Genomic DNA, 26,127 nt, shown 5'->3' on the forward strand with positions numbered 1-26,127 from the left:
TGCACAAATATACATAAGTATCTGTGTTTGTATGGAATAGTAGCTTATGTCGAAAGGCTGGCTTTAGTATAATGCAGCATGCGCAGCATACGATTGCGAATGACTCACTGGCGCCGAGCCGTGGAAGAACTTTTGGTAAATAAACGTGCAAGAAATAGTTCCGATACTACTAAGTCAATATTCTTATTAATTCTCATCAAAAACTTCCTTGTCGTTTAAAGAATAAAGGGAATGCCGCGTTATACCAAAAGCCAACCTTCCGACATAAGCTACTGTTCCATACGAACACAGATACATACAAATATATACATACATATGTACATGCATACATGCATGGATTTACAATATTTTCTAATAAATCAAATGCAAACCACTTTTCAAATACGTTCGTACAAAAAAATTTGCTATAAAAAGTAGTCAATGCTCATCCACGAACGAAAAAATATCCACATTATATGTACATTTGTATGTAATATGTACATACTATGTATGTATGTATATACGATTTCGATCATGCTATTAAGTTAGTATCCAATTGATTAACATATTAAAATATTCTAGTCATATGAATCAAGAATTGAACCTAAATGCGCATTGGCCAGCACAATGGCGGCTATAAGAGGATATAAGCGAGTATTACATACATATATACTTTGTTATATGTATGCATATGTATTTATATCTTGGCGAATATTCTTAGAGCAGCGAAGATTTAATGGCGCTTGCCCACTGACCAAAATCATAGCAAAATAGAGAAAAAAAACACAAAAGTCAATGGCAAAAAAGGTAAACGAAATCTGCTTGATGTACGTATGTTTGTATGTATGATGTAGGAGGTTGGCGCTGGGGTTCTGCAGCAGTTATGCACAACGCTAAGACCAATGCTATGCAACAAAGTAAGTTGCCCGAAATGCGGTGGTAGTGCAGAAGAGAGCCAGCGTGTGATGGGTTTTGCGGATCGAGTGCAATCTAAATACACAGATAGATAGGTATGCATATGCATGTGTACATTCATATGTATGCAAGTGGTATGTATGTATGTTCATACAGCCGAGCAGATTGGGCCATTGTTATAGATGCGACATAGAAGCAGTGCCTCCACAGCAAGAACAACAATAATAACACTAACAAAAAAAAAGTCAACAGTGCTAGTAACGAAGTGGCGAGAGCATCATCACCGGCTTTTGGTGGCTTTTGTCGCCCGCCCTCTCAGCCGCCACCGCCGGCGCCGCAAATGCCACCATCACTACTGTAGCTTCTCCTCAACACCTTTGACCTATGCCGATGCGCAGCACAATTGCCGCCAAACTCTCATATAAAAGACAAATGCAACGGCTCAAACTGTCAGTACGAATTAAAAGCGTCTCGAGTACGAATACGGATAGGCAATAAATAGTAATAAGTGAACGAAAGAGTAAAGTCGTGAATCAAAATAACTACACATTCGTATCTTAGTGATATAGACGAAGTTGGAGGGAGAAGTAGAGCCAGCGGAAGCGAAAGCCGCGCTTGCAGCGACAAAGGATCCTGTTGTAGAGGCAAATTTATAAAACACAAAAAAGTGCTGGTCGGCGAAAGGATAAAATCCAGGGGGCTTAAAATGGAAATTTTGTCAATTAGAGTGTCGTACGTCGCTTTGGCTGTGCTGATTGCTTGTGCAGTGTTGGCGCAAGCACGACCACAGGCGCCGGAACAGCCAGAGCCGGTAATTTCTACATGCCACACAATATCTACTTAATAGTTATGTACATACGTAAAAATTAAAATATCAAAGCGTAGAAGTCTTCATAAACTTTCGTAAGAATGACTTCAAAAAAAAAAAAAAAAACTATACATAATTCATGAACGAAACCTAATACGTCGTGCTATCACATAAGAAAATCGGAAAACTCCAGCACAGCAATTACTTTGAAAGTGCAATCGCAAGTGAATTAATTATATTCTCATTCGTATTGTTTTGAATAATCTCTACGACAGCGAGTGAGCGTCAGATAATTTATAAAAATTACGCTGTCAACATTTAAAAATTGCCGCCAGAGTAAATTATGTATTAGCATTAGAAGGGTTGCGCTCAATTGAACAAAGCACAATACAAAAGTGCACACTTAAAAATGGAAAGATAATAAATTTAAAGAAACTTAAAAAAAACCGATTTAGAAATTAATGTATTTAATATATTGCGAAAAAAAAAACAATTTTAGCAATACTTGGAGAATGTGGCAATTGTTTGCGAAATTAATTAACAACAGGAAATAAAATTTTTTAAAAAAGGTTACTATGCTAGTAAGGCTTGTACAGGCTGTTGCTAAATTGCCACCCTAATTGAGAAAATATTTTTTTTTAATTATTCCATTTAGGATCAAACTCACAGTGCGTATGCTAAAATTAATAATTTTGAATTGAAAATTAATATTTTGAATTGAAATTCTAAATGTAAGATTTCCATTTCAGTCTAGTAATTTAAGGGCCTAATTCTCAGTGCGTAGTTATTAACTCAGAATCGGCAGTTAACTACAGATTTTCAGTACGAAAATTTTTAGCGTAGGAGTCCAATTTGGGAGATGACGTAAATAATCTCACACATTCTTCCCAAATTGAAGTAGTTTTAGAAATTTCCAGTAGTAGTAAGATTGAGGTCATCTAACTCAGGACAATTTGCACGTAGCCTAAAAGGTGATTGTTAAAATGTTTAGTACTGACTAAATTTTTAGAGAATAGTTAATCCAAAATGGCAAATTTTTGAGAAACCAACAGAAAATATAATCTTAAAATCAGTGACCGTTACGGTTATGATCTTAATAGTTAATAAAAATTATAATATTACCTTTAATATTGGATTTCTATTTATTTGCTCAAGTTCAACCGATATTTTATGTGTTTTATTTTTTCGACCATATTATTTATAACCGTTATTTCCATATTGAAGTTTTATAGATCATAAACAATTTAAAACAGTCATAAAAAAGTATATAATCTCAATTATAAGTGTTAATAATTATCGAAAAAAAAACAAAAATCTAAATAACGATTATTTTTGATGGAAAAAATCAAAAAATTGCCATTAAATTTGACCGAAAAAAAATAAAAAATAAAAAATAATAATGACTGCAATTCTCTAAAATGTGAAATCTTAATATGTAACGGTTATTTTCAGTTCCTGCAGGCAATGAAACGTATGGTTATTTATCCCCTAGAGAAATCTAGATGTGATTTTTAATTTTTTTATACATACATTAATATCGTTACCTTAATATAGAAAGGACCTACCTCAAATCGTCGCTGAAATACAAAAAGCCGTAACTAGCTGAAAATACAAAATTCAGTTTTTAATCGATTATGATGCATTTAATCGAAATGTAACTCCCCACATCGTTTTATGCAATAAAAAATTTTAGTTAGTTGTGGATCTTTGCATTTCAGCGACGATGTGAGATAGGGTCTTTCTATATCAAGGTAACGTTATGTCTGTATGTGTGTATATCGATCTAAACTCGCCGCTCATGCAAAAATGGCGTTGAAATCAAAAACGGTTCGTAAATGAAAAATTCTTAGTTTAGGTTGAAACGACTAAAGGCACACATAGGCCCAGAATAGTAGCGCTGTGTTACTATATGAAATATTAATGCCGATGGTCTTATTTCCGCCAGTGAGATCTCTGCCAAGCGTGCGTAATATTCTTCTATGATCTTGCAACCACGACATTTGTCCGATGCGTCAAACTTATAAGGAGGGCCAAGAAACCTCGCTTTTTCATAGGACGAAAAGTTTATCCACGCATTAGCTAAATGAGTCGTGTGATCTTTGCATATCCTTCGAATGAAGGAAATTATATACCGACCTTATTCTCTCTTGGAAGGATGTGGTCAAATCTTTCCTTGCTAATTCGCCAATTTTAAAATTAGTTTTAATACCCAGGCGTCCAAGCACATACTATATAAATTTGACTCTATAAACCAGAGCTATCTAGATCGGAGATGCACAGCAGCCAGTATGGGAATTTTTATTGTCTATGCGTGAGTGTTAAGCTTTTGGGGCTGCTTGACTGCCACAGAAGAAAAATTCTAATTTTTTCTCTCTAGGTCTTTGAAAAGATTTCGTTTTGCCTCCTGAATGGCAAACACTTCTTCTTGATGCCCCGTGCCGCGGTGATGTCCTCAAATGTTTGAATGACCAGATAATTCTTTGAATCTAACTGCTGCAATAACGGCCACCCCGATCAATTTCATCATGCGGCGGTAGCTGCAAGATCGCAATTAAAGTGTGTGTGCGCTTACACAATTTTGCGCTCTTTGTATGCATACTTAAAAGTAAATTGGTAAAGCATATGCAAAAGGTCAAGGCAGATCAGACATACGGGGTTTCTATATACATACATATATATGTATATGTACGTATTCTGCAGCGCCATCTTTTGGGTCCATGTTTTGTGGAAGCATTCGTTATCATAAAAGGAAAACGCATTATACACTAATTACGGATTTTCTAAATAACTCGACCCCAGTGCCACTTAGTGGGTCTATTTTCCGCAAACGTATATTTCCTCGTGCAGGTAGCACTCATTTTGAATTTGACGAAATCGGTTAATAAATACGTCCTTTGTGAATAACCCGACTCCAGCGCCACCTAGCTAGGTTTGTAGTAGCTTATAATAGGACGATATTTGCAAGGTATAACCTCCTTCACTGAAATCAATCCAGTAGTTTTTTAGTTAAGTCCGAGCAAAACGAAAACGGCTATCATTTTACATACATATAGATTTGGCACTACGAGCGTTTGTCCGACTAGGTCGGGAACAGAAAACTTCGCCAATATCGTTACCTTAATTTACAAAGGCCCTAACCAAGAAATTTTTTATTTTACAGCAGAAGCAAAAAACATTATAAAAAGAGTATCAAAAACAGGTATAGCTTTTTAAACAGTGGCATGTAACTTCGTTTTTTTAGCTCTAAGTAACACCATAGAATTTTTATTTGAGGGGGTACTTTAATACCTTTTGCAAAAATCGGTGAAAAACGCAGCTTCGAAAAAGGTGTTTTTTGAGCCTTTATGAATTAAGGTAACGATATATTACCTGAAGCTCCACGGAAAAGAAGTCAGATCGAAAGTGTTTGAGACTATTTCGGACGCAAATGGAACTCATGATATTTTCACCTCCTTAAAAGGTATTACATTTGGAAGGACCCAATTCGTTGGTACCTTTTTGACGTGGAAAAGTTCACAGGACCATAGTACAAAATACCTCGTTTCACTCCGAGTCCCAATGCCAGTAGAATTTTCTATACATTAGTTTTATTCATGCAATTGTAACATACATATGTATTTTTTAAATGAGTTTTTTTTCAGTTAGTTAGTTATCATTTATTTAACAAAATTAAACTCAAAAAATTGCTATTAGAATATCATGTTTTTTTTTGCTCTGACCACGGATGGATCGAACCTTGGGCCTCTATTCACTCGGCACAGCAATGCATAGATATTATCCTTAAAATTAAACCAAGCTAAATTTTTATATTAATATTTTTATTGAGTTTTGTACCACAAAGAATAAAAGTTTCCGGAACGTTTTGGCGAAGAACAAAATGGGAACGAAATTCTAAGAAACTTTCTCTAGAAGAACAATTTGGGAACTAAAATTTCAGGAACTTTCTGGCAGCGAACGAAGGGGGAACAAATCTTCTCCAAATTATTCGCGAAGAATGGAAGCGCGAACCAAATTTGTGTCATAGCGTTCCATTAGTTTGAAATCTTTGAATATTCAAATTAATAAAAAACGAACTGAAAGATAATTATGTAAACAAAGTCAACGAAAGACTTAAGACACGAACTTGCACTGAAAATGAAAAATCGTTCCATAAATGGACATTTCAACCTATTGATAAACGATCTGGAAGTTGAAATGATCCAGATTTCATCTGGCGTAGAATTAACAATCGTGGTTCTCACTGAAACGATTTTTCATCCCAATACGCAGACGCCCGTCATTCTTAACGTTAAGTTCTAAAACGTTTATTCTCTTGCAGAACGTTCCCCAGACTTTTGTTTTTATTTGATCCTCCTTAAAAACGTTCTCGATAGTTTCGTTGTTATTATGTTCTCATTGTTAATGTTCCCGAAAGTTTCGTTCTCATTCTGGTCTTCTTGGGAACGTTTCCGAGAGTTTTGTTCTTTACGGAAATGTTCCCAAACCTTTTGTTCTCATTTTGTTCCCGTTCAAACTGCTCTAAATACTTTTGTTCCAGTTTGGCTATTTATTTCTTGACACTACATTTTGTTCTCTGGCAGAACTAAACCAAAATTGGAACGCGTTCTCGTTCCCTGGTTAGAACATGAACATTCTTAAATTTCATTTTTCCCTAATAGCAAATAACGGACCTAAGTATGATAATGGAAATAATCATCTCATAATATCGCTTGAACACGATAAAAAAAAACCATATGATAAAACAAATTGCACCAAAATATGACTGTTAAATAAATAAAGTAATAAAAATATTAGAGCCGTTAACATAGCAAACAAATCTCTCAATCTTAGCCCGCTCTAACTCTTTTTAGAATTCGTATTATTGAAATGAAGAAGAGGCTTTATTCCACTGTTGCATGCCATTCTAATTAAAAAACGAAAAAAAAAAAACTTTTTCTGTACGTAATCAAGAAACATATTCGAATTGCATATTAACTGCACTACTAATTCCTCGTTTCAATGCTACTTTCAGTATGAATACCAATATGAGGTCAAGGATCCAGAAAAGGAATTGTTCTTTAACAAAAACGAGGCGGGCGACGCTGCAGGAAAAGTAAGTTTACATTCAACAAACTAAATGGCAAGCCAAAAATTAACTAGCAAACTTCGATAGGTTTCCGGTCAATATTCCGTGTGGCTACCGGATGGGCGTTTAATGACCGTTGCCTACACAGTAGAGGGTGAGAATGGTTTTGTGCCAAAAGTGTCATTTGACACAACAAATCCGCTGGGCTAAAAGACACGTAAAACAAATAGCAAAGAAAAAACGCTCCTTACGGGGCACCAATCAAATGGATAATAATGAAAACAAGAATGGTGTTGAAACTTGCAGATCAACGAAACTAATTTGTGGTTTTGAATGATAAAAAACACGTAAATTGTATTTAGTTAATATTTAGCTAAGCAAGTATGCAAATGTTTTAGTAAAATTTGCATTATTGAGAAAGCAACAACACACACAATTAGTATATACATACATACATACGCGGACACACATAGGTACGCACACACACAAATGCATGGCTAAACAAACGTATGGAGGACTTGAGATCGTGCATAATACTTAAACGAAAGGCTTGTGCAGCAACAGCAATAATAACAAAACAACGTCAACAACATCTTCTTCGCCAGTTATAAATATGGAATTAACTTATTTTAAAAAGAAAAGTGTAAATAAAATTTCTGCATACATACATATTTACATTGTATATATGCATGTATGTATGTACCTATACTCTTTAACCCTTAAACTTCTTTGCTCTATGTAGGTAAATAAAGCCTTAAATCTCTTCATTTATGTCAACATATGTACTATATTATTATATGATTATTTTGTTACTTTACGTTATATTTTGTAATAATTGTACATCATCTTCTTCGCTTTATGCGCTGAAAGCGTTCACTATGTACCTTTTGATAATACGTACAATTAAAAAAAGAACAAATACTCAATTTGTTTTAGTTACATATGTATATGTGTATAAAAACAAATGGAAAGTGGCTCAATTATAAAATAATAAAGGATTTATAGCTAAAAGAGAACTCTTAAAAATGCATTTGTTAAATTTGTATTACTATTATGAAACTAAAGCGAAATTTTTATCATTTAATTGTCAATAGCAATTCAGACTCACCACATTTCGGCTGTGCGTTAATATTACGGCAACACCTTTTGTGTCATATTGTGGCCGTCCAGCGCGTCCAATCATTTGTAGCAATGTACTCTCTGGATATTCCATCATTTTTCCTTGGTGATAATACTGAAAATTTAAATACCTTTCAATGCAATGTTTGTTTGTTTGTATACTCTACTACAAAGTTGCAAACTATTGCCTTATTCACAAAAAAAAAATAAAGTAAGTTTAAAAGGTTTTATGAACAAGGCTATTAATTTGCAATGCCTACCTCAGTTGACTTGATGACCACAAGACGTGCTGGCAAATTGACACCCATTGCCAAAGTGTTGGTGCAGAGCAAAACCATTAAGTTGCCCTGACGGAAGCTATCCTCAATTTGGTTGCGATCAGTTAGACTCATGCCAGCATGATGGTAAGCGATGCCATGTGCGGTCAATTTGCGCAGTTTAATGTCGTGCAAGCTGACAGGGAAAAGATACATACATGAAAGATAAAGATTGGTAAATAGTTTTCTCTTCTAAACGAGTTTAGAGTTTTAAAAACAATTGTTATTTAATTACATATCGTTACCTTCATCAACAAAGGTCCTAAACCAGTAAGTTTTATATTTTATTAAGAAGTAAACAAACAAAAAAAAACATTATAAAAAAAAATCAAAAACTGTTGTTTTTGGTACAAACACTTTTGCAACTTTTAGTGAAGGAGTATTTTAATATATCCCAGCCAGCAAAGAAACGTAAATTTTGGCGACAGTGCAGTTTAGTTAAATTTTCCGTATCCGAAAACAAATAGAAAAAACTCCTACAGTTATCATCAATTTTCGTATCCGGTAAACGTTCGAAAAAGATAATGTCATTTGAAAGCAATAATTGTATTTTATTTGCTCAAGCCAAGGTACATTGAACAGGTAGTATCAGTAGAGCAGCTGATTTGATTTATTTTCAAATTATTTGGTCTCGAAAATGTCAGATATTTTTAATTTTTTCTCACAAAAATTCTGAATTGTTAAAATCCATTTGCATGTGAAACCTTTTTCCATACAAAACAAGCGATTGAATAGCAGCTTTTGGAACGTTCGCCCAACTCAGCAGCACAACCGCTGATTACTGGCCCTTGTAAAGGATGGATCAATGCTTCGAGAAGCAAACAAATTTACTAGGAAAGAAAGTTGCATCAATTTTTATTTTTTCCAATTTCAATTTTTTATTTTTTATAATTTTTTGTATTTCACATGGCACGCTTTGATTTAGAAGAAAAAATTCAGAACAGTTTTTGACACTTTCGATACCAGAAGCAACAACAAAATACACGCAAATGTTGTTTTTGCTCTACTGATACTACCTGTTTAATGTGCCTTGGCTCAAGCTAAACATTTGAAAGCATGCATGCTTAGTCGGCAGTGGCTGAGCATGCAGAGGAGTGTGCCGCTTTTTAATTTTCCGATTTCGGATCGGTTTTTGGATTTTTTGCTGGCTGGGATCCTATCACAGTCTGTGAAAAACGCAGTTTGGAAAAAAGTGTTGGTTAGGGCCTGTGTGGCCGCTGTGGTGTAGTGGTTAGCAGTGCGTGCTACCACTCCGCAGGGCCTGGGTTCAAGCCTTGGTTAAAGCAACATCGCAAAAAAAAAATAGAAAAAGGTCTTTTCTTAATAGCGGCCGCCCCTCGACAGGCAATGGCGAACCTCCGAGTGTATTTCTGCCATGAAAAACAGCTTCTCATAAAAACACAATCGCCGTTCGGAGTCGGCGTAAAACTGTAGGTCCTTTCCCTTTGTGTAAATTAAAGTAACGATATGTAAATTGCTCTCCAAGCATACCAAAATATATCTTATTAATATAAAGTCGAATTTTTATAATACACTGTAGATATGTACCTCTGTGATAGGTGTGTTAGATTTGCCTTCTGTTGGTCACTAAGTGCGAAATGTGTAGTAATATTTGTTTCTAAGGCTGTTGCTGCCATTTCAGCAGACTTTCGACAATTACAGAAAATCTGTAAGAAAAAATTAACTTGTCGTTAGAGCTAAACTGGGCTAACGCTGAATCCATCGTAATCCGATTTTCGTGAAATCTACGAAAATACAACCAATGAATCCGAAATGCTACGAACGTGTGAATTTAAAGTGTATGCTGCGTTCGTAGCTATTCGGATTCAGTGTAAGAATTTTCTTAGATTTCACGAAAAATCGGACAACGATGGATTCAGTGATAGCCATGAATAGCTATTAACTGGTGGAAAATTGGATGTAGTCTTGTGAATTACTTGGCACAGAGCTCTACAAATAATCCAGCAAACATATTAAATTAAGGCATTCACAAGATGTCAGAACAGTCATATTTTTGTAATGTTATAACCAGCAAAACTAAAAATATTTTTTGATCTTAAAAAATTTACGTTATTGATAATACCAATTTTATGGCAGCTCAATGTGTGAAAATGGGTTTTCGATTCTGTAGAATCGAATCGGTAGACTTACCAAAGTAGCTTTACACTCAGAATATTTCCTCAAAATGCCCATTAATTTGTAATTGAGGCTCATATCAAATTTAAATCCTCGTAAACATGAATTGAAACCTAACACATACTTTTCTAACGGCACAGGACGATCGGCGTCTGAAAAACTAAAAAACAAAAACAAAAAACATTTGCAAAATAAATAGTACAAGCATTTTTAATATCTTACACGAAATGTATGACGTTTTCATGAATAGATAAATTATTTGCGCCATTTCGATCAGGTCCGACGCGAGCAATCCAACGCGTTATGTCCTGCACATTTGGTATAGTGGCTGAAGCGACCACGTACCGCAAAGGCTCGATCATTGTATCACGAGCAATGGTATGCATACGTGAGACTATCGCTTCTAGCACAGGGCCGCGTATATCTTCATTCAACAAGTGGACTTCATCAATAAGAAAGAGTCGCACTGAACTGATGGCGTCCCGGCAGTCACGCCAGTGACGTGTCAATGAATCCCATTTTTCTGGTGTCGTTATAATCACTTGAGCATCGCGCAATCGTGCTAGCTCATCCAGTTCACTATCACCGGTGATGAGTAAACACTTTACACCGACAACCTCAAAACGCGCCTTCCAATCGTCAAATCGTTCGGCACAAAGTGCCTTAATCGGTGCTACATAAATTGCCTTTGTTGCTACGGTGGTGTACACTGTCTGACTGGAGTTGATTGTGTGAGACTGTTGGTGGTCGAGTAACATACGCACAATTGCCAATTCAAAGGCCACAGTTTTGCCAGAGCCAGTTGGTGCACTAAGCACCACAGATTTGTTGGTATGTAGCAATACGTCGAGCAGCGAGGACTGCACTGCATTGAAGGTGTGGTAGTGCTCGAAAATCTTATCAAATGGGGACGCTATAAGGACAAAGATATGTTAAGAAAACCCATAATTTCAATTACAATATACAAATCAATATATTTTTAGAAAAGGATACGTATATCGGATGGTTTTTTATTGTCCATGTTAAATGATTGCAGCGAAAGAGGAAATGAACGGAAATGTCATTTAAATAGCGGTAAACTGAACGCGGAAATGTAAAGCGCTATTGGCAACGCTATTTGCCAGCGTAAGCCAAATGGGATTGGATCGAGCTACAGAGAGGCATTAAAAAAAAATACAAAGTTTCTTAAACAGTGGCAGACAAAAAATTAACAAAATTCTCGTTGCCTAGTGAAAAAATAAGCTCATACATACACATTAGGGATGTAGCAAATGTAGAATTTTAGACATTCGCTAATGCGAAATGGAAAATGTTGTAGTTTTTAATAATGTTTATTTTATTTAGTATATAATATATTTTCAGATTCCAGCCTAATTCTTAAAGGGTCGTAAATCAATCTTGCATAACTAAATAACCGCTCCGTCGGAACATTTGCGGGTGGAGGCGACAAATATCTGCATGCGAAACTTGACAATATTTAAAAGTTCTTTGGATTGACGCTCCACCAGTTGAGAGGATTTTCAGTTAGGTATATTTCCTCGTTTAAAAAACAAAACCGCGAACCGTCGTTATGCACAACCGCGTAAATGACATTTTTTGCCAAAAATTGGATTTGCTCACACAAGCTCTTGGCTCAAGCCTTATCCATTCGTCTTGAAATAAATAAGAGAACCATTTGGAAATATTTATTTATTTTTTTATTTATTTATTTATTTTTTACAGTCTGTTAGACTTATATTGCAACAAAGATTTAACATTCTTATAATTAGATTTTAGATTTAAAATATAATATAAATATTAAATATTAAATACAAAATACAAAATGCTCTACAGAAATTTTTAAATAACATTATTTCTTTATCACTGCAATTATTTTATGTCATTATACACGCATGCAATTTCCTGGAAGTTATGTAGACGGTTGGAAAGGCCGAGTTTCCAATCCGCGCTATTCTTTTTGGGTTACTCCATTTATTGATATCTCCTGGGTGGTCAGAAAGGCCGAGTTTCCGATCCACCCAGTCGCGCTTTCGTGACGGTTAACGGTTGGAAAGGCCTAGTTTCCAATCCGCTCGTTTATTGTTTATTATCTAAGGGTCTAGGTAGTCGGAAAGGCCGAGTTTCCGATCCGTGAGTGGCTTTACTCTCTAGAAATAACTGTATGTATATTACGTGCCTTCCCTTACCTCTCCTTTAAAAGCTTTACAACAGTCAGATAGTAATAAAAACATCAATTTGTCTTCATATATTTTGCAAAGTTGATTTATTTCAAATCTTCGAAAATTACATTCATTTATGTTTGTATTTATTACTAGGTACTACTTGCAAGATAGAAAATGCAACCATTTTCGAAGCCGTAATTAACACCGAGATAACATCAAAAAACAGTTGAAATTTTTTTACAAATAAAAATAAACGTTGCAGTACATGTACGAGCTATTCGCTATTTCGTAGTGCACTGAAGCCCCGCAGATTCCGGGAAGAAGCGCTCTCGTCGTTTCGCTCTTGAGCGTAATTGTCGGGTACTAACATTAATACAAGAAATGTTTAAATAAACTAGCGTATTTAAGGATAAAGTATTGTAATAATAAAAATGTAAGTGTGAATTATATGAAACGACTCCAATCGTGCTAACATCGAGTTGTTAGGAAATAAGCCTTTCCCAATTATTTGTACTTTCTAAGGTGTGTGAGGATGTTCCAACCGCTTACGGTCTTCGGAAGTTATTGGTGGTTCAGCGCTTGATTTGGATGTATTACTATTGTCATCGTCGTCCAGTGTATTGCCAGCCGTTTCCGTATGTGCTTCACCGCCCGTTACTCCGCCATCGCTTTCAATCTCACGTTCTGCTTCATTTTCGTTTAGCATTTCGGTTAATACTTCCACTAAATTACGTGCCTCGTCTAACATTTGACGTGATGTATCCAATTCAGCCTCAAGACCCTCAATTCGTTCGTGCAAATGTTGATTTTCTGTAAGTGTTTCTTCTAGGGCTACACGACGTTTCTCCGCTAGATGTTCCCAATATAGTGCTCCTGGATTTGCTTCACTGGTAAGGTCCTCAGCTGTTATGGTTGACTTCTCACCACCGGGGCCCTGTTTTTGAGGGCTTGTTTGCGTTTCAGACACACGCGTGTCTACCTTCTTGCGCTTTGCAAAATCAGTGGAAGCCAAAGTGGCCTCAGTAGCACTGCAAATAAAATAAATTTTAATTATTTAATATAAGCAGTTAATTTATCAAAATATATTTACTATAAACATATGCATGTATGTGTGTTAATATAGGTATCAATAGAAGAAACGCGCAACTTACGCTTTGAGGCGGCTCAGTTTGTCAAGTTGTGGTCGCCCAGCCAGGTTTTCTTTGTCAATGGCAATCCCGCCCGGCTGCAGCACCTTAAACGTCTTGCGCTGATTCTTCAAATTCTCCTAAGCAACATTAAAACGAGCAAGTGAGGCATATGCGATGAAAATGTCCCAATAACAAAGCATGAAACGAACATAAAAATTAAAAAAACCCAAACTTAGTATATTAAGTATATGAAATTAATGTGAAATGGCTGTTAATAAGGACAAAACAAAAGTAAATTGAACGATGTGTTAGTAGGCTTTTGAGCCAAATTAGCGTGGCTTCATTTATGTTACTAAGTATTTTCAAGCTTCAAACCTGTTGTTCGGCTGCTGATTCAATTTGAATGACGACCTTTTTCGTGGAGACATTAGACATTTTATAGATTTGTAATTAAAACCACGTTATTAATGTTAATAGAACGCGCGTAATGGACGCCGTTAATTTTGCTTCCAAAATAACACAACTGTTTTCAAACTATGATGGTTGAACGAAATTCCTCCACAGCTTTGGCTATTGTAAATGTCAAATTAAAGCGCCAAATATGTAACTGAACTTGGCTGCATACATATACAGGGTTGTATTGTTTGTTATTATTTTTCTGACGTTGATACATCAAGTGCGGAACACATTGAAAACGACGAGTTACGGGCCTCAGCTACCAATTTGTTATCTTCGTTATCTACAGCAGAAGGTATATAATTTTATTTTCTGCGGCGTTGCGTTGATCCGTTGGGGCGTTGCCGACGTTAAAAAATTTGCTGTTACACACCTTGCGTTGTGCCGCTCATTGATAAGCATATCCACAAATGTAATTTCAAATGTCAACGCATGAACGCAACAGAAAAGTTGCGAGTTGGTTTACTTTCGACGGCAACTGCGTTAACGTATTCGTAACGGCGTCGTCTGTAACAGCTGTCATACAAACACATGTGTTCAATTTTATTTGACATTGACAGCGTGACGCATTTGCCGGCGAACACATATTGTGTACCTCCGCTTTAAACGCTTAGTCGATAGTGACATACATTTTTTAACGCGGCAGCAAATAGGAATAGCGCTTATCTGGCCACAACTACAGTCGTCGCGTAGCCTCGTCGTCGCCATAATAATTATCAACATAAGCATACGTGGAAAAATAATTTGACAGCTTTGATCCTAGTGCGGTGTCCATTATAGATTTACATCCTTTGGGGTGATTATTAAAAAATGATTTTATCGAAATTTTACCAGGCCTTTAGAATTTTATTTGACGCCGTAAGAATTCAATTCGGTGCCAAACAAATGCAACTCTGCTATCTCATTTCAAAATGGCTATTGTGTGTAGAAGAAACCGTCGTTAAACGAGAACGAAACGTTTAGTGCGAATTAAAATTGTAAATATTACGAATCAAATTGAATGTTCCAAATTAGAAAAGTGTGTAACTAAAAGCTTTGTAGCTCTCCGCTCAAGGTTAGCCAGTTTAAAGAAGCTCAAGCGCACGTCAGTTTGCTAATTTACTGTCTGTAATTAACGCATGCTATAGGAGCTGCTACCAGAGGGTGTGTATGTCCGTCTGTGGGACTCTACAGGCGTATCGGCGGATCGCTGCTTGTGACAGCTGCTGTCAACGCGTCTCTGTCGCCGTCGCTGTTCACGTTTAGTAGTTGCGCTATTCGCTGCCTCGCAATCAACTTTTTAGACGCTGAGTTTGAAATGTCAACTGTGGAAAAATAAAGGAAAAAGTAGTTAATCATCAAAACCTGGATTAATTTACATAAATTTTTAAATTGAAATTCTGTGCTTTTAATGGACGAGTTTGGAAACTTTAATCTGGATAAAGAACACAATAATTTCACAAGGGAGAGCAACGTACAAACTACAAAACTCACACCAACAACAACTAATCAAGGAACAATAGCCACAACGCAGCTAGATCGCTGCGAGGGTGATGCGATTCATCCGCGTTTACTAAATAAACATCAGACGGAAGCGGTGAAGTGTATGAGCTGTGGTCAAGTATTTAAATCCACTTCATTAGACGAAATTATTTATCATTACGAAAACGTAGCGCATAAAGCATCCTTTGCGAACTGTCAATACTGCGGCGGAAAAGTTCACAAATACCAGTATTTTAACAATATTCATAACTATCACAGTTGCTCTCGTTGTAAAAGTGGTAGGGAAAACTAATATAAAATAGCAGAATGAATCGAAAAATTGATATGGGCAATATCGATACGTATGTTATTGCGGAGCGGTTAGAAAGCGGAAGTGGAGATTCGGGTGAATCAGAGTGCTCGGACAATGGAGGCGGTGTCGATGATGATTCCAGTAGCTTGAGCTCGCGTACGGCTGGTGGCAATGGCTATGGAAAGCGATGGTCCAGAGCTGAAGATAATTTACTTAAGGGGCTTGTTGGGCAATATGGAGATCAGTGGGAACTGATAGCGCCGCAATTTAAAGACCGCACTGAGCAGCAGGTTCAACAGCGATGGGCTAAAGTGTTGAATCCTGAATTGATCAAAGGCCCTTGGACAAGAGAGGAAGATGAGAAAGTCACTGAACTTGTGCGGCGATTTGGACCAAAAAAATGGACACTAATATCACGATACTTAAACGGCCGCATTGGCAAGCAATGTCGTGAGCGATGGCATAATCATCTCAATCCCAATATAAAAAAGACGGCTTGGACCGAAGAAGAAGACAGAATAATTTTCAATGCCCACATGGAATGGGGTAATCAGTGGGCGAAAATAGCAAAGCTTCTGCCTGGCCGCACAGATAATGCCATAAAAAATCACTGGAACTCTACTATGAGACGGAAATATGATCCCCATCGATTGAGGGTATTAGCACGTCAGTGTCCTGATTTGCAGGATTCGCGCTCTAATCTAAAAGCGCTTATCAAAGCGAGTATTAATGGTGCAGGTCAACCGCAAATGCCGGCGCCAGCACAAGCACCGGCTCCAGCGCTATCTTTGTCTGCGCAAATTTTACAGCGCCCTCAAGCGCAGCGACAACAAAACGAACAAGCTCAAGAGCAACCTAGCACATCTGTCGGGGCTACGATGCAACGCTCTGCACAACAAGTAACTAAACCACCTCCTACACGCCCACCACCAAATATTTTGAAGCGTGCTCGTCCACAATACGATGCACAATTGCAGCAGCAACAATATTTGGATATGGCTGCATGTAATACAAATGCATTAACGGTTGGTATGGACAACGTGGGTGTGTCAAGCGGTAATTGGGTAAAACAGGAAACAAAATTGCCTGAATCGCCTGTAATGACTCCTATAAAGCCATTACCATTTTCACCATCACAATTCCTCAATTCGCCATGTTTACCCTCATTCGAGGACATCAGTTTGTGTGCCAGCACACCAGTACATAAAGCCTCTGGACGAGAAGGAGTAGAAGTCAAAAAGGAATTAGAAAGCTCTTCAATCGAAACGCCTCACAAAAGTAAGCTGTTGCTGATAATTTTTGTCATCATTTAAATACTGACGCTGTCTTTGTTTCTTTTATTTTTGCAGGTATTTTGGGCCCACGCACGCCTACACCGTTCAAGGATGCTCTCGCCGCTTTGGGTAAAAAGCGTCGATACATTCCACCAAGTCCATCCTCCTTGGTTGAAGACTTAGCCGAAATCATACACGAAGAACAGGTGAATGATTCTAATAATATGGCTATTAAGAAAGAAAATATGTCGTCGGATGCAGACTTGACCAGCGATACATCCAGAACTACCACTGCCGGCTCAGCATCCCAACCTACAAAGAAGGCACGAAAATCGCTTATCACCAGCTGGGGTGAAAATGTTATGCCTAGTGTTGGTATTAAGCAAGAAAAGAAATCGTTGCCTTTTGAGACCGAGACTCCGAGCAAATTTCTTACTTCGACCGAGTCTATTGCATTCTCTCCCACAACGATTATTATGAAGGATACACTATGCAGTGAGGCTGATCTATTACTAAATACTAATGATGAGGCCAAAAAAGAAAATAGTCCACAACAACGACAGCAACAGCAAGGACAAAATGTACCGTCTTTATTGCCGCCACGCGAACGAAGTGGTCACCAATACTTGGATCCGAAATGGGAGAGACTTGCATGTGGTCAGACCAAGGATCAACAATTTATGGTGCAACAAGCCCACGCATGCCTCAAGAATCTCTCTCTAATGCCGCGGTCACTAAATTTTGAAAAGCAAAAATGACGTGAGCATATAGAAAAACCCCTATGAGACATTCTTTAACAATAATTGTTGATTAAATACTGCACATATACACAAACTATATACATATATATTGGATTATTGTTTTATCGCTACGAATGTTATCGAGTTGAAAGTTTTTTATTTTATATATTATACACTAATATAAACCTAAGATTGCAAACAGTTTGTGAAATATGCATACATATTCCGATTTTATATTTATGTATGTATGTATTTTGTATGATGCTGGAATCGCATTAACTGCAGACGCAGAAGTGTCTAGATTTAAGCCCAAAGAAGTTTTGAATATCATATACATAAGTACGCTATGCACGTTTCACAAATTATTCTTTTTCTATTCATAATTATTGTAAGTAATTGGTATAAATTTGCCAATATAGTAATAAAAGCAAACTAACAAACCGACATTTGAAGCTAAATTCATTTTGAAAAAAAAAACTAAATTGTAGTTTATGTAAAATCCCGGTGCACACCCATTAAGTAACACAACTTACATATATGAATGTATGCATAATTATATAGTACCTATTTACTCCGCAGAAGTGCGAGAACAGGAATGCATGATATGTATCTCTAATTTTTTTAATCAAATAAATACAAGCTATTCAAGGCGGTGAACCATTGACTTATGTTCTTTTAACCCTGGGATAAGCATTGTTCTCAAATGTTCTTAAGACATGAGGAACTTAAAAAATAGTATTTCCAGAAATCAACTGAAATTTTTATTTGTCATTCAGAGAATATACGAAAATCCTTTTATCACAAAGAGACATATGCACAGGCATGCGTCCATATAAATATAGAATATTTTAAGAATATTAATGTATTAATCGTAGAATGTAGTAAAGTTTTACATTCCTACTCAGAATTTAATCAGTCTTCTTACTGAGTGGAATACTTGTGTTTCGCTGCCGACCTAGAGCCAAGGTCCAGTACAAAATCCATAGCGGAAAATAAACTGCCGCTATTGCCATATACAGCCAATTCCCGTAAATCTGTGAAAATAAAATTCCGATGAAATAAATTTTACCAAAGCTTCCGCTTATAAGTTTTAAAATTCACTCTTACTATACTGTCCATAAGACCGAATGTGACTGCATCCATTGCAGCTCTAAATGCTCGAATGGCTATTTGACTTAGTGCTAACTCCGGAAATTCGAACAAAGTGAGCCATAACACCACTAAATAGATGACCACTAATGGATTAAGTAAAAGTGTATAAGTTCGTGTTAAATTCTGCTGCAAGCCTTTTGTGCTCTCGCTGTTCAACAATATCGTTAGTGGTGAGATGAGCACAGCCAGCATAAAACCTAAAGCGAAATTTAGCAGACTAGTGACAATCAGCGCTACACCCATGAAAATTAGCGCAACTATATGCAACAATTGGAGACCAGCATCTGGTAACGTGTAAAATAGTGGCATTAGTATTCCGAAAAGCACTTGTACACCCAAAATTAGGCTCACAGTGATCTCTGTGCCAATACCCACGCCGGTAAAATAATCTCTTACATGTTGACTAAATGGCAGGGCATTGCAGAGAAAGCCCAACAACAGTGCTACTACCATGTAGAGCAATACTGCAATGTATGGCAACTGAACTGGTACTTTTTCTTCATGCATAAGCGAGTCCTCTCCCTCAGTCGAAGTTTCATCGCCAGTAGTGATGGTTAGCCAAAGAAGGAAAGCTTTAATGAACATAGGACTAGCTAACGCAATAAGGCAGGGCATGAAGTCACCAATTGAAACGAAACGATCATTTTGTACCAAAATATAGAAAAAATAGCTTTGATGGAAACGTTCCAACAGGTTATTTAAACTGCGTGAGATGCCTTCTATGGTCTTTAAGAGAGAAAGTCCAGTGCCAAAGCGATTGTTAACATTACTGTTTGTGGTACGTTTTACAGCTTCAAGGGTCAGTGATTCAATGCGGTAACGGTGAAATAGTCCATGATTGCCGTTAGGAATGCCAGTTGCTTGACTCATTAGCATCTCTAGCATGTGACGTAGATTATCCTCTAATGTGCCACGATAGGCTCGGCGCTTCTTCCTTGGCGTGTGTTTATAGCCCGAAGAAAGGCCGCTGCGTGATGTAAGTCGCTGGACCAGGTTAAACATGTCCAGATTGGGTAGTTGACCATTAAGGCCTTCAATTTTCACGTCAATGTAATCTAAAAAGTTGGTATTTAATAAAAGCTGATTTAAAAAAGTCCATATGATGAACTCTGAAGTTCAAAGCCTGTTTTTTAATCTTTACCTATATCAAACTCTTGCACTTCCAAATTTAGAGCCGCTTGTAGCGCCCCTGCTCGTGCGGGTAAATTACCGCATCGCAAAATTGGCGAATCCTTAATTCCACCTTCATGGTAAGCCTCTAACCAAGCATGCATACCCAGTTGCTCTTGCTCAGTTACCAAAAATACTAAATCCTTTGCCCAGTAATTTTTCTCTAATAAAAAAAAATGCAAAAGTGAATGAACCTACTAAAAAAGAGAGCTTCAACTTACTGCGCGCAAAGTCGGCAAACGCCAGAAGCATAGGTACACTTGCCGTAATGTCAACATGAACTGAGTTCACTGAACGATATGGCGCCGAGAAAACCACACCCTCTGTGGAGCTGATGCGCGGAGCACGTAATATACCATAAACATTTTTGCCATGATACTCTTTGCCGCTGCCAAAAGGATAACGGAGCGTAAAGTTATGCACATGTGTTTCAAGTCCAATTTGATGCATTTTTGCAAATATCCAAGCATGCGGAGTTGTGGATTTGTGATCACTGCGCTCACGTAGCAGCTCTTCATATAAAGATTGGGCAAACCGTACAGAATCTTGAGCAATTTCAGGATCAACCAGTCCTAAGAAGAAAAATTTAATCATGGAAAAATTTATTTTTAATTATATTACCAGGAGATAGTGCATTCTCCGATAGATAGGTGCCATGGCTGAATTCGGGGTGTGACAGGCAAACGAACCAAGCCAAGCCGGCTACGTAAAAAAACAAAGAAATTTTGCCACTGTGTTTGGCAAGGGTACGCCCAAATTTTCCTCGCGGAGTCAATGAGGGGTCCGAAAGGAGACCCATAGTGACTTAACTTGATTTTAATTAATTTTTAGCTTATAAACAGGATAATTTGCACAAAATACAGAAGCCACTCTCAGCTGTTTTTGGCCCGCGTTGCCAATACTCATAATAACCATCGTTGCCAATTGCAATTTCCTACAACACAATTTGGCCCACTGTGTGCACCCAATTGGAAATATGTATAGAGTGGGTCAAAAAATGGTAGTAGAGTAGGTAAAATAACATAAAAAATTTGACTATCAGGCAGGTTCTGCAATTATTAACTTGCGTGTGAATTTCAAAGGCGGATTCATCGTTTTAGTTCATATCTTTTTTTCCATGTGGTTGTTCTTGTGGTTCAGAATCCTCCTTCACCCATTCAATTATAACTCAAAGTGACTTTGCTTGAAATCCACTAGGAATTGCATAACCTGCCTGTTTATTTTTTATTTTCATAAATCTCCGTCATCATACTTAGAATAATTTTCAAGAAATAACATGAATTAGTTTTCATATTTGTCTACATCTAATTTTTATTATAAGGTTTATTAAATTTGTATTACAACAAAATTAAGTAACTTTCTTAAATTTAGCGTTTCCTGTCGTATTTCTTTTTGGCGGCACCCAACGTAAATAAGCTGGATCCACTGTCAATGTGGGTTTTTTGAATTGCGGTAATTGCAAATGTTCCATTACTGTTTTTGGCGTCACACAAATAACGTGCTGTCCTTTCCAGTATTTGACCATTTTCATTGATTGCAATGTGTAGATAATATCGTCTTGGGTTATTCCACTCAACTCGCTCAGTTCTTTAATACTTTGCGTGGTGGTGCGACATTCTTTCATTAACTCGAGCAATGTATAAGCCCAATAACTGCGGTAGCTTAGACGTCCTAGATCGGAAAGAGGTTTTTCTGGACTGCCAACAACACCTTCGCGTCGTGACAACTCATAGCTAAAAGCTATTAATAATTTCCCATAACCTTTCCGCTGATATGGCGGTAGAATTAATATGCAAGCCACGTTATTGTTTTCTGGCGACTCCTTTTCTTTTGAGAAGTAGCCGACAATGTGCGCTCCACGTTTGTCTATTTCACAAAGTACGTAGAAGTAAAATGGCTCTACATCATAGTATAGCGTTTTATGATCCAAGAATAATTTAGCCATTAGGCATAGCATTTGACAGTAGAGCTTATGTTCTTTGCCATCAATTTCAAAAATTGATATAGTCCCCTTTCGATAAATTTCATTTCCGGGTGGCTGCCGTTGTGTACATTCGGATGCGTGATAGCGATATGTTTTTTGGAAACGCATGTATTTCAGACAATACTCACACACATACAGTGTACCCACTTTACCGTATTCATCAGGATAAGGACTAAAATACCATGTGTCTATTTCAAAGCGCCCGATGCGCAATTTATCAATGTATTTGACTTTTGTGATTGCTTCATGTTCTTTCTCCAAAGCCGCTGTGGTTGGATCCATTTCAGCATACGTTTTTTGAATATGATTAATTTCGTCATGTCGCCGCTTTTGGTTTCGTGTCAGTTTGCGATCGCTATTTTCCATTGGCATTGGATTTTCCAAGTTGGCAATTTGTTCCTTACTTAACTGCTTTATCGTTTTACCACCATTGCCATCGGCAACGTCCGTCGAATTCGCAGGTCCACTTGCTGTATCTGCATCTGTTGCATCGGTTATGCGATCACGCGATACCCATTCATCCAAACGCCGATTCAGTCCGACATAGTGCACATAATATTCCGCAGGAGTGCTGGCAGAGTTAGCGGTTGCGACTTCACCAGGACGCGACTGTATAATTTGTGCAGGATGTACATTGCCATCAGCGCGTTTTATGAGATAAACCTCACCTGTTTTTATTTGCAAATCGTTTTGTGTGTTTGTTGTGGCTGACGAATTACTGTTCGCTGCTACCGACTCAGCATTTGTTTTGATGGCGTCGGCATCTGTGGCCGGTGTTTTTGCAACAGCTTCTATTGATTCATTTCCCTGATCATTTTTTTCGTCGGGAGCGGCGTTTTGTTCTTCTTCGGCAGCAGTTTTGTTAGTATTCTTTGATTTTCCAATTTCTGTTACGGTCATATTGCGCGGATATATAATTTTGCAGAAAATATTTCATAAAGTTCCGAAATTACGCTTTTTACAAATTGGACCAATGTTTTTCATTTCTTCTTCTTTCGATAATGTATTCACAATTAGAAATGAAACGATACAAGTAATAGGGCTTTCGCACGAGCGATTTTTCAGGCAACTTTTGCGTTCAACTCACACAGGGTTGCACGTAAAAAAAAATTGAATGGCTAAAAATATCAAAATATAAAAAAATATCAAAATATTCGCCATAAAAAGGCGTTTGCATTATTCAACTTTGCATTCTACTCTTGGTTGGACGGCCTTTCAACTAATCGCTTTCAACAAAGTTGGTCGCAGCCAACATTTAGCCATTCAACTTTTTTTTCGTGCAACCCTGCGTGAGTTGAAAGCAAAAGTTGAACGCAAAATCGCCTCGTGCGAACACCTTTTTTACACAGAGAGAAATTTTGTTGCTCATTTGGAATTACTCAGACGAACGAGAGCACAAAGCGCGTTGCCCGAGCACGAGCAACTCGGTACCCTTCCCCCTCCCTCGTCACTCCCTCTCACACAAGTAACGAGTTGCCGTGACAAAAGTTTCTCTGTTTGAACCTAGACTTTGTACACAATTGTTGTTGTCAGCAGTGAACGGCCAACTAGAAATACTCAGACGAACGAGAGCACGATCAACTCGGTGTCCTCCCCCTTCCTCTTCACTCGTCAAAAGTTTCTCTGTCTGAACCTAACCATATGTATTTAACGGTCTCTGTTAGAGATGGGCACGGGATATCGGGACTCACGGGACTGATTTCGAAATGACCGGGATGGGGGTTATCGGGAAGGTCTTTAAAAATTTTCTTAACACTCCCGATAAAGCTCGCAACTTCCGAAAATTCATAAATTTCCTTAAAAACGTTTTATGAAATTAGCACTTTTTTATGTTTTATTGAGACGAAAACGAACAGCAAAGCAAAAAAAATCCAAAGATGCTGGATCTTTCAGTTTTTTTGTTATTTAAAATTAATTTGAGACATGTGAATAAATCTTTGTTATAGATCTCGGGACCCACGGGTCCCGCGGGATTATTCTGAAAAACGTCGACATGAGCAGGTTCGGGTTCTTAAAAATTGAGTTTCGGGATGGGCGGGATCGGGATTGAATATTTAGTCCCGTGCCCATCTCTTGTCTCTGTTCACAATAGGGGTGCATAATTTATTGTAAATCGAGTGGACTGCGTAACGTCATATTTACATGCTCTGGATTAACAACTTAGGGCCGGTTGTCCAATGTCTGGTTATCACTACTTACCGATTAAACATCATTATCGACGTTTTCGCCATCATGCATATAACATGTGATCGATAAAGCAGTCGTTGTATTTAACCTGAGCTTCTACCTTCGTCTGAACGGATCTTTTGCGTGCGTGCCGAAAAAGTTTGAAACTGACAGTTGGGAAAATTGAGTGATTTTGTACGAAGAATGCCAGATAAGCATCACTGAGTTGCCATATGGGATGGCAACTATCACTACTTAGGGCCGGTTGTTCAATGTATGGTTATCACTACCTGCCGGTTAAACATCCTTATCGACGATTTCGACATCATGCATATAACATGTGATCGATAAAGCAGTCGTTGTAATTATTTGTGCTAATCAGACATTGAACAACCGGCCCTTAATCTTTCATAGGTTAGGTTTGGTTAGGTTGAAGTGGCTGCCAGGCCCGGATGACGCTAGCACACTTAGGCACGATCAGGGCCCATTGTGGTACCACATGGATCCAAAACGCCTACTCCTTAAACCAATTCGTGGAGTCTGCGAACCTTAGCAACTGCCGTATTCCAAACTTAGCAGTTGCGCTTAGATCGTCTAGAAAACCTATACCTAGGAATTTCTATCTTTTCCTGCCTAGTGCTGGTCGATCGCAGAGTAAGTGTCTTATTGATTCAGGCTCTTCTTCGTCGTGACAGCTCCTGCAGTAGTCGTTGTAACTAACCCCGAGGCGTTCTGCGTGCCTTTCTATCAGGATATGTCCTGTGAGCAGACCAATGGCCAGTGACATATCGCCTTTATTGAGAGTGAGAATCTCTCTCGATCTCCGTACATCCCAGTTTGGTCATGCAAGCTTCGTTGTATTACAGTTTTCAGTGCGCTCCTATCTGTAGGCCGCTTCTTCAAGGAAGTTCTCCCTTAGTAAGAGCTTGCAGGAAGCGAGTGGCATACCCATCCTCTACCAGGTTGGTAGTACCCGCCCTTGTAAGCTCGTTTGACTTCTCATTTCCTGGTATATCATTGTGCCCGGGACCCATACCAGGTGTAAAGCGAACTGCTCTGCCATCTCATTAGTGATTAGCGGAAGTTCGCAACTGTTTCCGATTTTATAGAGACAGAGTCAAGTGCCATAAGGGTCGCCTGACTGTCTGAGTTTATATATATTTCCGTAGTGGCGATAACAGCTAGTTTTAGGCTGTTCTTAAAAAAGGAAGTTCTTATCGCCGGATATATATGAGTAGTGGGAATCCATTTCGAAATCTCTTCTTGCCGCTACGGAAGAGTTGGGCAGCTATTATCATCCACACTGAAAACATTGTTATAACGCATACAAAGTCAATCTTCAGACAATTACCACACGAATGACTATTGATCAACACCGGAATACGTAGAGGGAAGAGAGATGGAAGAAGGTAGAAGCAGAAGACACGAATGCCTATATCTTGAGATGATGACACGCGAGCATGCGGCTTGATATTCTATAAAAAAGTTCCAAAATCGGGCGACAAATGCGGCTGTGGTAAACCAGGAAGAGCGAGCCAAAATTTTTCCAATTTAGCCTCAGGAAAACTGGGAAGCAAATGTTGAGATGATTCCATATCATCATCCTCTTGACAGCTGATGCACAAAGGCCTTTAGGAACCACCAAAGCGAAATCTGGATATTTTCATGCATAAGGAACCCTTTTGATCTTCCCCGGTCCAGCCCAGGCCAGAAGAATCTTGAAATTTCGTATGTCCCAGTTTCAGCTTACATGTGGTCCGACCTCAGCAGAACAGAGACA

At 37.9% G+C, this 26,127-nt stretch overlaps 6 protein-coding genes across 7 annotated transcripts; 2 read left to right on the top strand and 4 right to left on the bottom strand.

Moving 5' to 3' along the window:
* The first annotated feature begins 1,346 nt into the window (after nt 1–1,346).
* LOC118734664 lies at nt 1,347–7,766 on the top strand. The gene is made up of 3 exons (XM_036464370.1): nt 1,347–1,705; nt 6,714–6,794; nt 6,855–7,766. Exons 1-3 carry the CDS (start codon nt 1,601–1,603, stop codon nt 6,975–6,977), a joined length of 309 nt encoding a protein of 102 aa, XP_036320263.1. The 5' UTR covers nt 1,347–1,600; the 3' UTR covers nt 6,978–7,766.
* LOC118753422 (probable ATP-dependent DNA helicase HFM1) lies at nt 7,767–11,360 on the bottom strand. Its single transcript, XM_036488301.1, has 7 exons — nt 11,333–11,360; nt 10,562–11,252; nt 10,355–10,499; nt 9,752–9,870; nt 8,147–8,339; nt 7,876–8,001; nt 7,767–7,772 (listed from the first exon to the last, which is right to left on the bottom strand). Exons 1-7 carry the CDS (start codon nt 11,358–11,360, stop codon nt 7,767–7,769), a joined length of 1,308 nt encoding a protein of 435 aa, XP_036344194.1.
* A 1,222-nt stretch (nt 11,361–12,582) lies between these two features.
* On the bottom strand, nt 12,583–14,230 carry LOC118733674 (geminin). 2 transcript variants are annotated; one of them, XM_036463181.1, is made up of 3 exons: nt 14,007–14,224; nt 13,653–13,768; nt 12,583–13,529 (listed from the first exon to the last, which is right to left on the bottom strand). In XM_036463181.1, the coding sequence occupies exons 1-3, from the start codon at nt 14,064–14,066 to the stop codon at nt 13,019–13,021; spliced, it is 687 nt and encodes a 228-aa protein (XP_036319074.1). In that variant the 5' UTR covers nt 14,067–14,224; the 3' UTR covers nt 12,583–13,018. The 2 variants fall into 2 exon arrangements, with proteins under 2 accessions (XP_036319074.1, XP_036319075.1); XM_036463182.1 differs by lacking the exon at nt 13,653–13,768 and having other exon boundaries at nt 14,007–14,230.
* A 1,621-nt stretch (nt 14,231–15,851) lies between these two features.
* Nucleotides 15,852–18,539, top strand: LOC118733672 (myb protein). The gene is made up of 2 exons (XM_036463179.1): nt 15,852–17,139; nt 17,211–18,539. The coding sequence occupies exons 1-2, from the start codon at nt 15,876–15,878 to the stop codon at nt 17,891–17,893; spliced, it is 1,947 nt and encodes a 648-aa protein (XP_036319072.1). The 5' UTR covers nt 15,852–15,875; the 3' UTR covers nt 17,894–18,539.
* Nucleotides 18,540–18,613: 74 nt separating this feature from the next.
* Nucleotides 18,614–21,094, bottom strand: LOC118733671 (glycosylphosphatidylinositol anchor attachment 1 protein). The gene is made up of 5 exons (XM_036463178.1): nt 20,819–21,094; nt 20,419–20,769; nt 20,169–20,360; nt 18,983–20,082; nt 18,614–18,909 (listed from the first exon to the last, which is right to left on the bottom strand). Exons 1-5 carry the CDS (start codon nt 20,994–20,996, stop codon nt 18,784–18,786), a joined length of 1,947 nt encoding a protein of 648 aa, XP_036319071.1. The 5' UTR covers nt 20,997–21,094; the 3' UTR covers nt 18,614–18,783.
* A 288-nt stretch (nt 21,095–21,382) lies between these two features.
* Nucleotides 21,383–23,185, bottom strand: LOC118733673 (histone acetyltransferase KAT8). Its single transcript, XM_036463180.1, has one exon. The coding sequence runs from the start codon at nt 23,079–23,081 to the stop codon at nt 21,546–21,548; it is 1,536 nt and encodes a 511-aa protein (XP_036319073.1). The 5' UTR covers nt 23,082–23,185; the 3' UTR covers nt 21,383–21,545.
* Nucleotides 23,186–26,127: the final 2,942 nt, after the last annotated feature.

The sequence above is a fragment of the Rhagoletis pomonella genome, unplaced genomic scaffold, assembly GCF_013731165.1.
Source record: "Rhagoletis pomonella isolate Grant_MI unplaced genomic scaffold, Rhpom_1.0 Rhpom_scaffold_00002, whole genome shotgun sequence".
NCBI lineage: Eukaryota > Metazoa > Arthropoda > Insecta > Diptera > Tephritidae > Rhagoletis > Rhagoletis pomonella.

What these genes read in the sequence shown, in the direction of transcription:
- LOC118734664 (XM_036464370.1), top strand. Translation starts at nt 1,601, where the DNA reads ATGGAAATTTTGTCAATTAGAGTGTCGTACGTCGCTTTGGCTGTGCTG. An exon ending in CGCCGGAACAGCCAGAGCCG is followed by an intron (nt 1,706 to 6,713) that starts GTAATTTCTACA and finishes TGCTACTTTCAG; the next exon opens with TATGAATACCAATATGAGGT. An exon ending in CGGGCGACGCTGCAGGAAAA is followed by an intron (nt 6,795 to 6,854) that starts GTAAGTTTACAT and finishes AAACTTCGATAG; the next exon opens with GTTTCCGGTCAATATTCCGT.
- LOC118753422 (XM_036488301.1), bottom strand. Translation starts at nt 11,360, where the DNA reads ATGGACAATAAAAAACCATCCGATATAC. An exon ending in GAAAACGTCATACATTTCGT is followed by an intron (nt 10,500 to 10,561) that starts GTAAGATATTAA and finishes TTTGTTTTTTAG; the next exon opens with TTTTTCAGACGCCGATCGTC. An exon ending in CTAACACACCTATCACAGAG is followed by an intron (nt 8,340 to 9,751) that starts GTACATATCTAC and finishes TTTCCCTGTCAG; the next exon opens with CTTGCACGACATTAAACTGC.
- LOC118733674 (XM_036463181.1), bottom strand. Translation starts at nt 14,066, where the DNA reads ATGTCTAATGTCTCCACGAAAAAGGTCGTCATTCAAATTGAATCAGCA. An exon ending in AATCAGCAGCCGAACAACAG is followed by an intron (nt 13,769 to 14,006) that starts GTTTGAAGCTTG and finishes AATGTTGCTTAG; the next exon opens with GAGAATTTGAAGAATCAGCG. An exon ending in AAACTGAGCCGCCTCAAAGC is followed by an intron (nt 13,530 to 13,652) that starts GTAAGTTGCGCG and finishes TTTTATTTGCAG; the next exon opens with TGCTACTGAGGCCACTTTGG.
- LOC118733672 (XM_036463179.1), top strand. Translation starts at nt 15,876, where the DNA reads ATGAATCGAAAAATTGATATGGGCAATATCGATACGTATGTTATTGCG. An exon ending in AATCGAAACGCCTCACAAAA is followed by an intron (nt 17,140 to 17,210) that starts GTAAGCTGTTGC and finishes TTATTTTTGCAG; the next exon opens with GTATTTTGGGCCCACGCACG.
- LOC118733671 (XM_036463178.1), bottom strand. Translation starts at nt 20,996, where the DNA reads ATGGGTCTCCTTTCGGACCCCTCATTGACTCCGCGAGGAAAATTTGGG. An exon ending in GTTTGCCGACTTTGCGCGCA is followed by an intron (nt 20,361 to 20,418) that starts GTAAGTTGAAGC and finishes TTTTTTTATTAG; the next exon opens with AGAAAAATTACTGGGCAAAG. An exon ending in AGTGCAAGAGTTTGATATAG is followed by an intron (nt 20,083 to 20,168) that starts GTAAAGATTAAA and finishes CCAACTTTTTAG; the next exon opens with ATTACATTGACGTGAAAATT.
- LOC118733673 (XM_036463180.1), bottom strand. Translation starts at nt 23,081, where the DNA reads ATGACCGTAACAGAAATTGGAAAATCAAAGAATACTAACAAAACTGCT.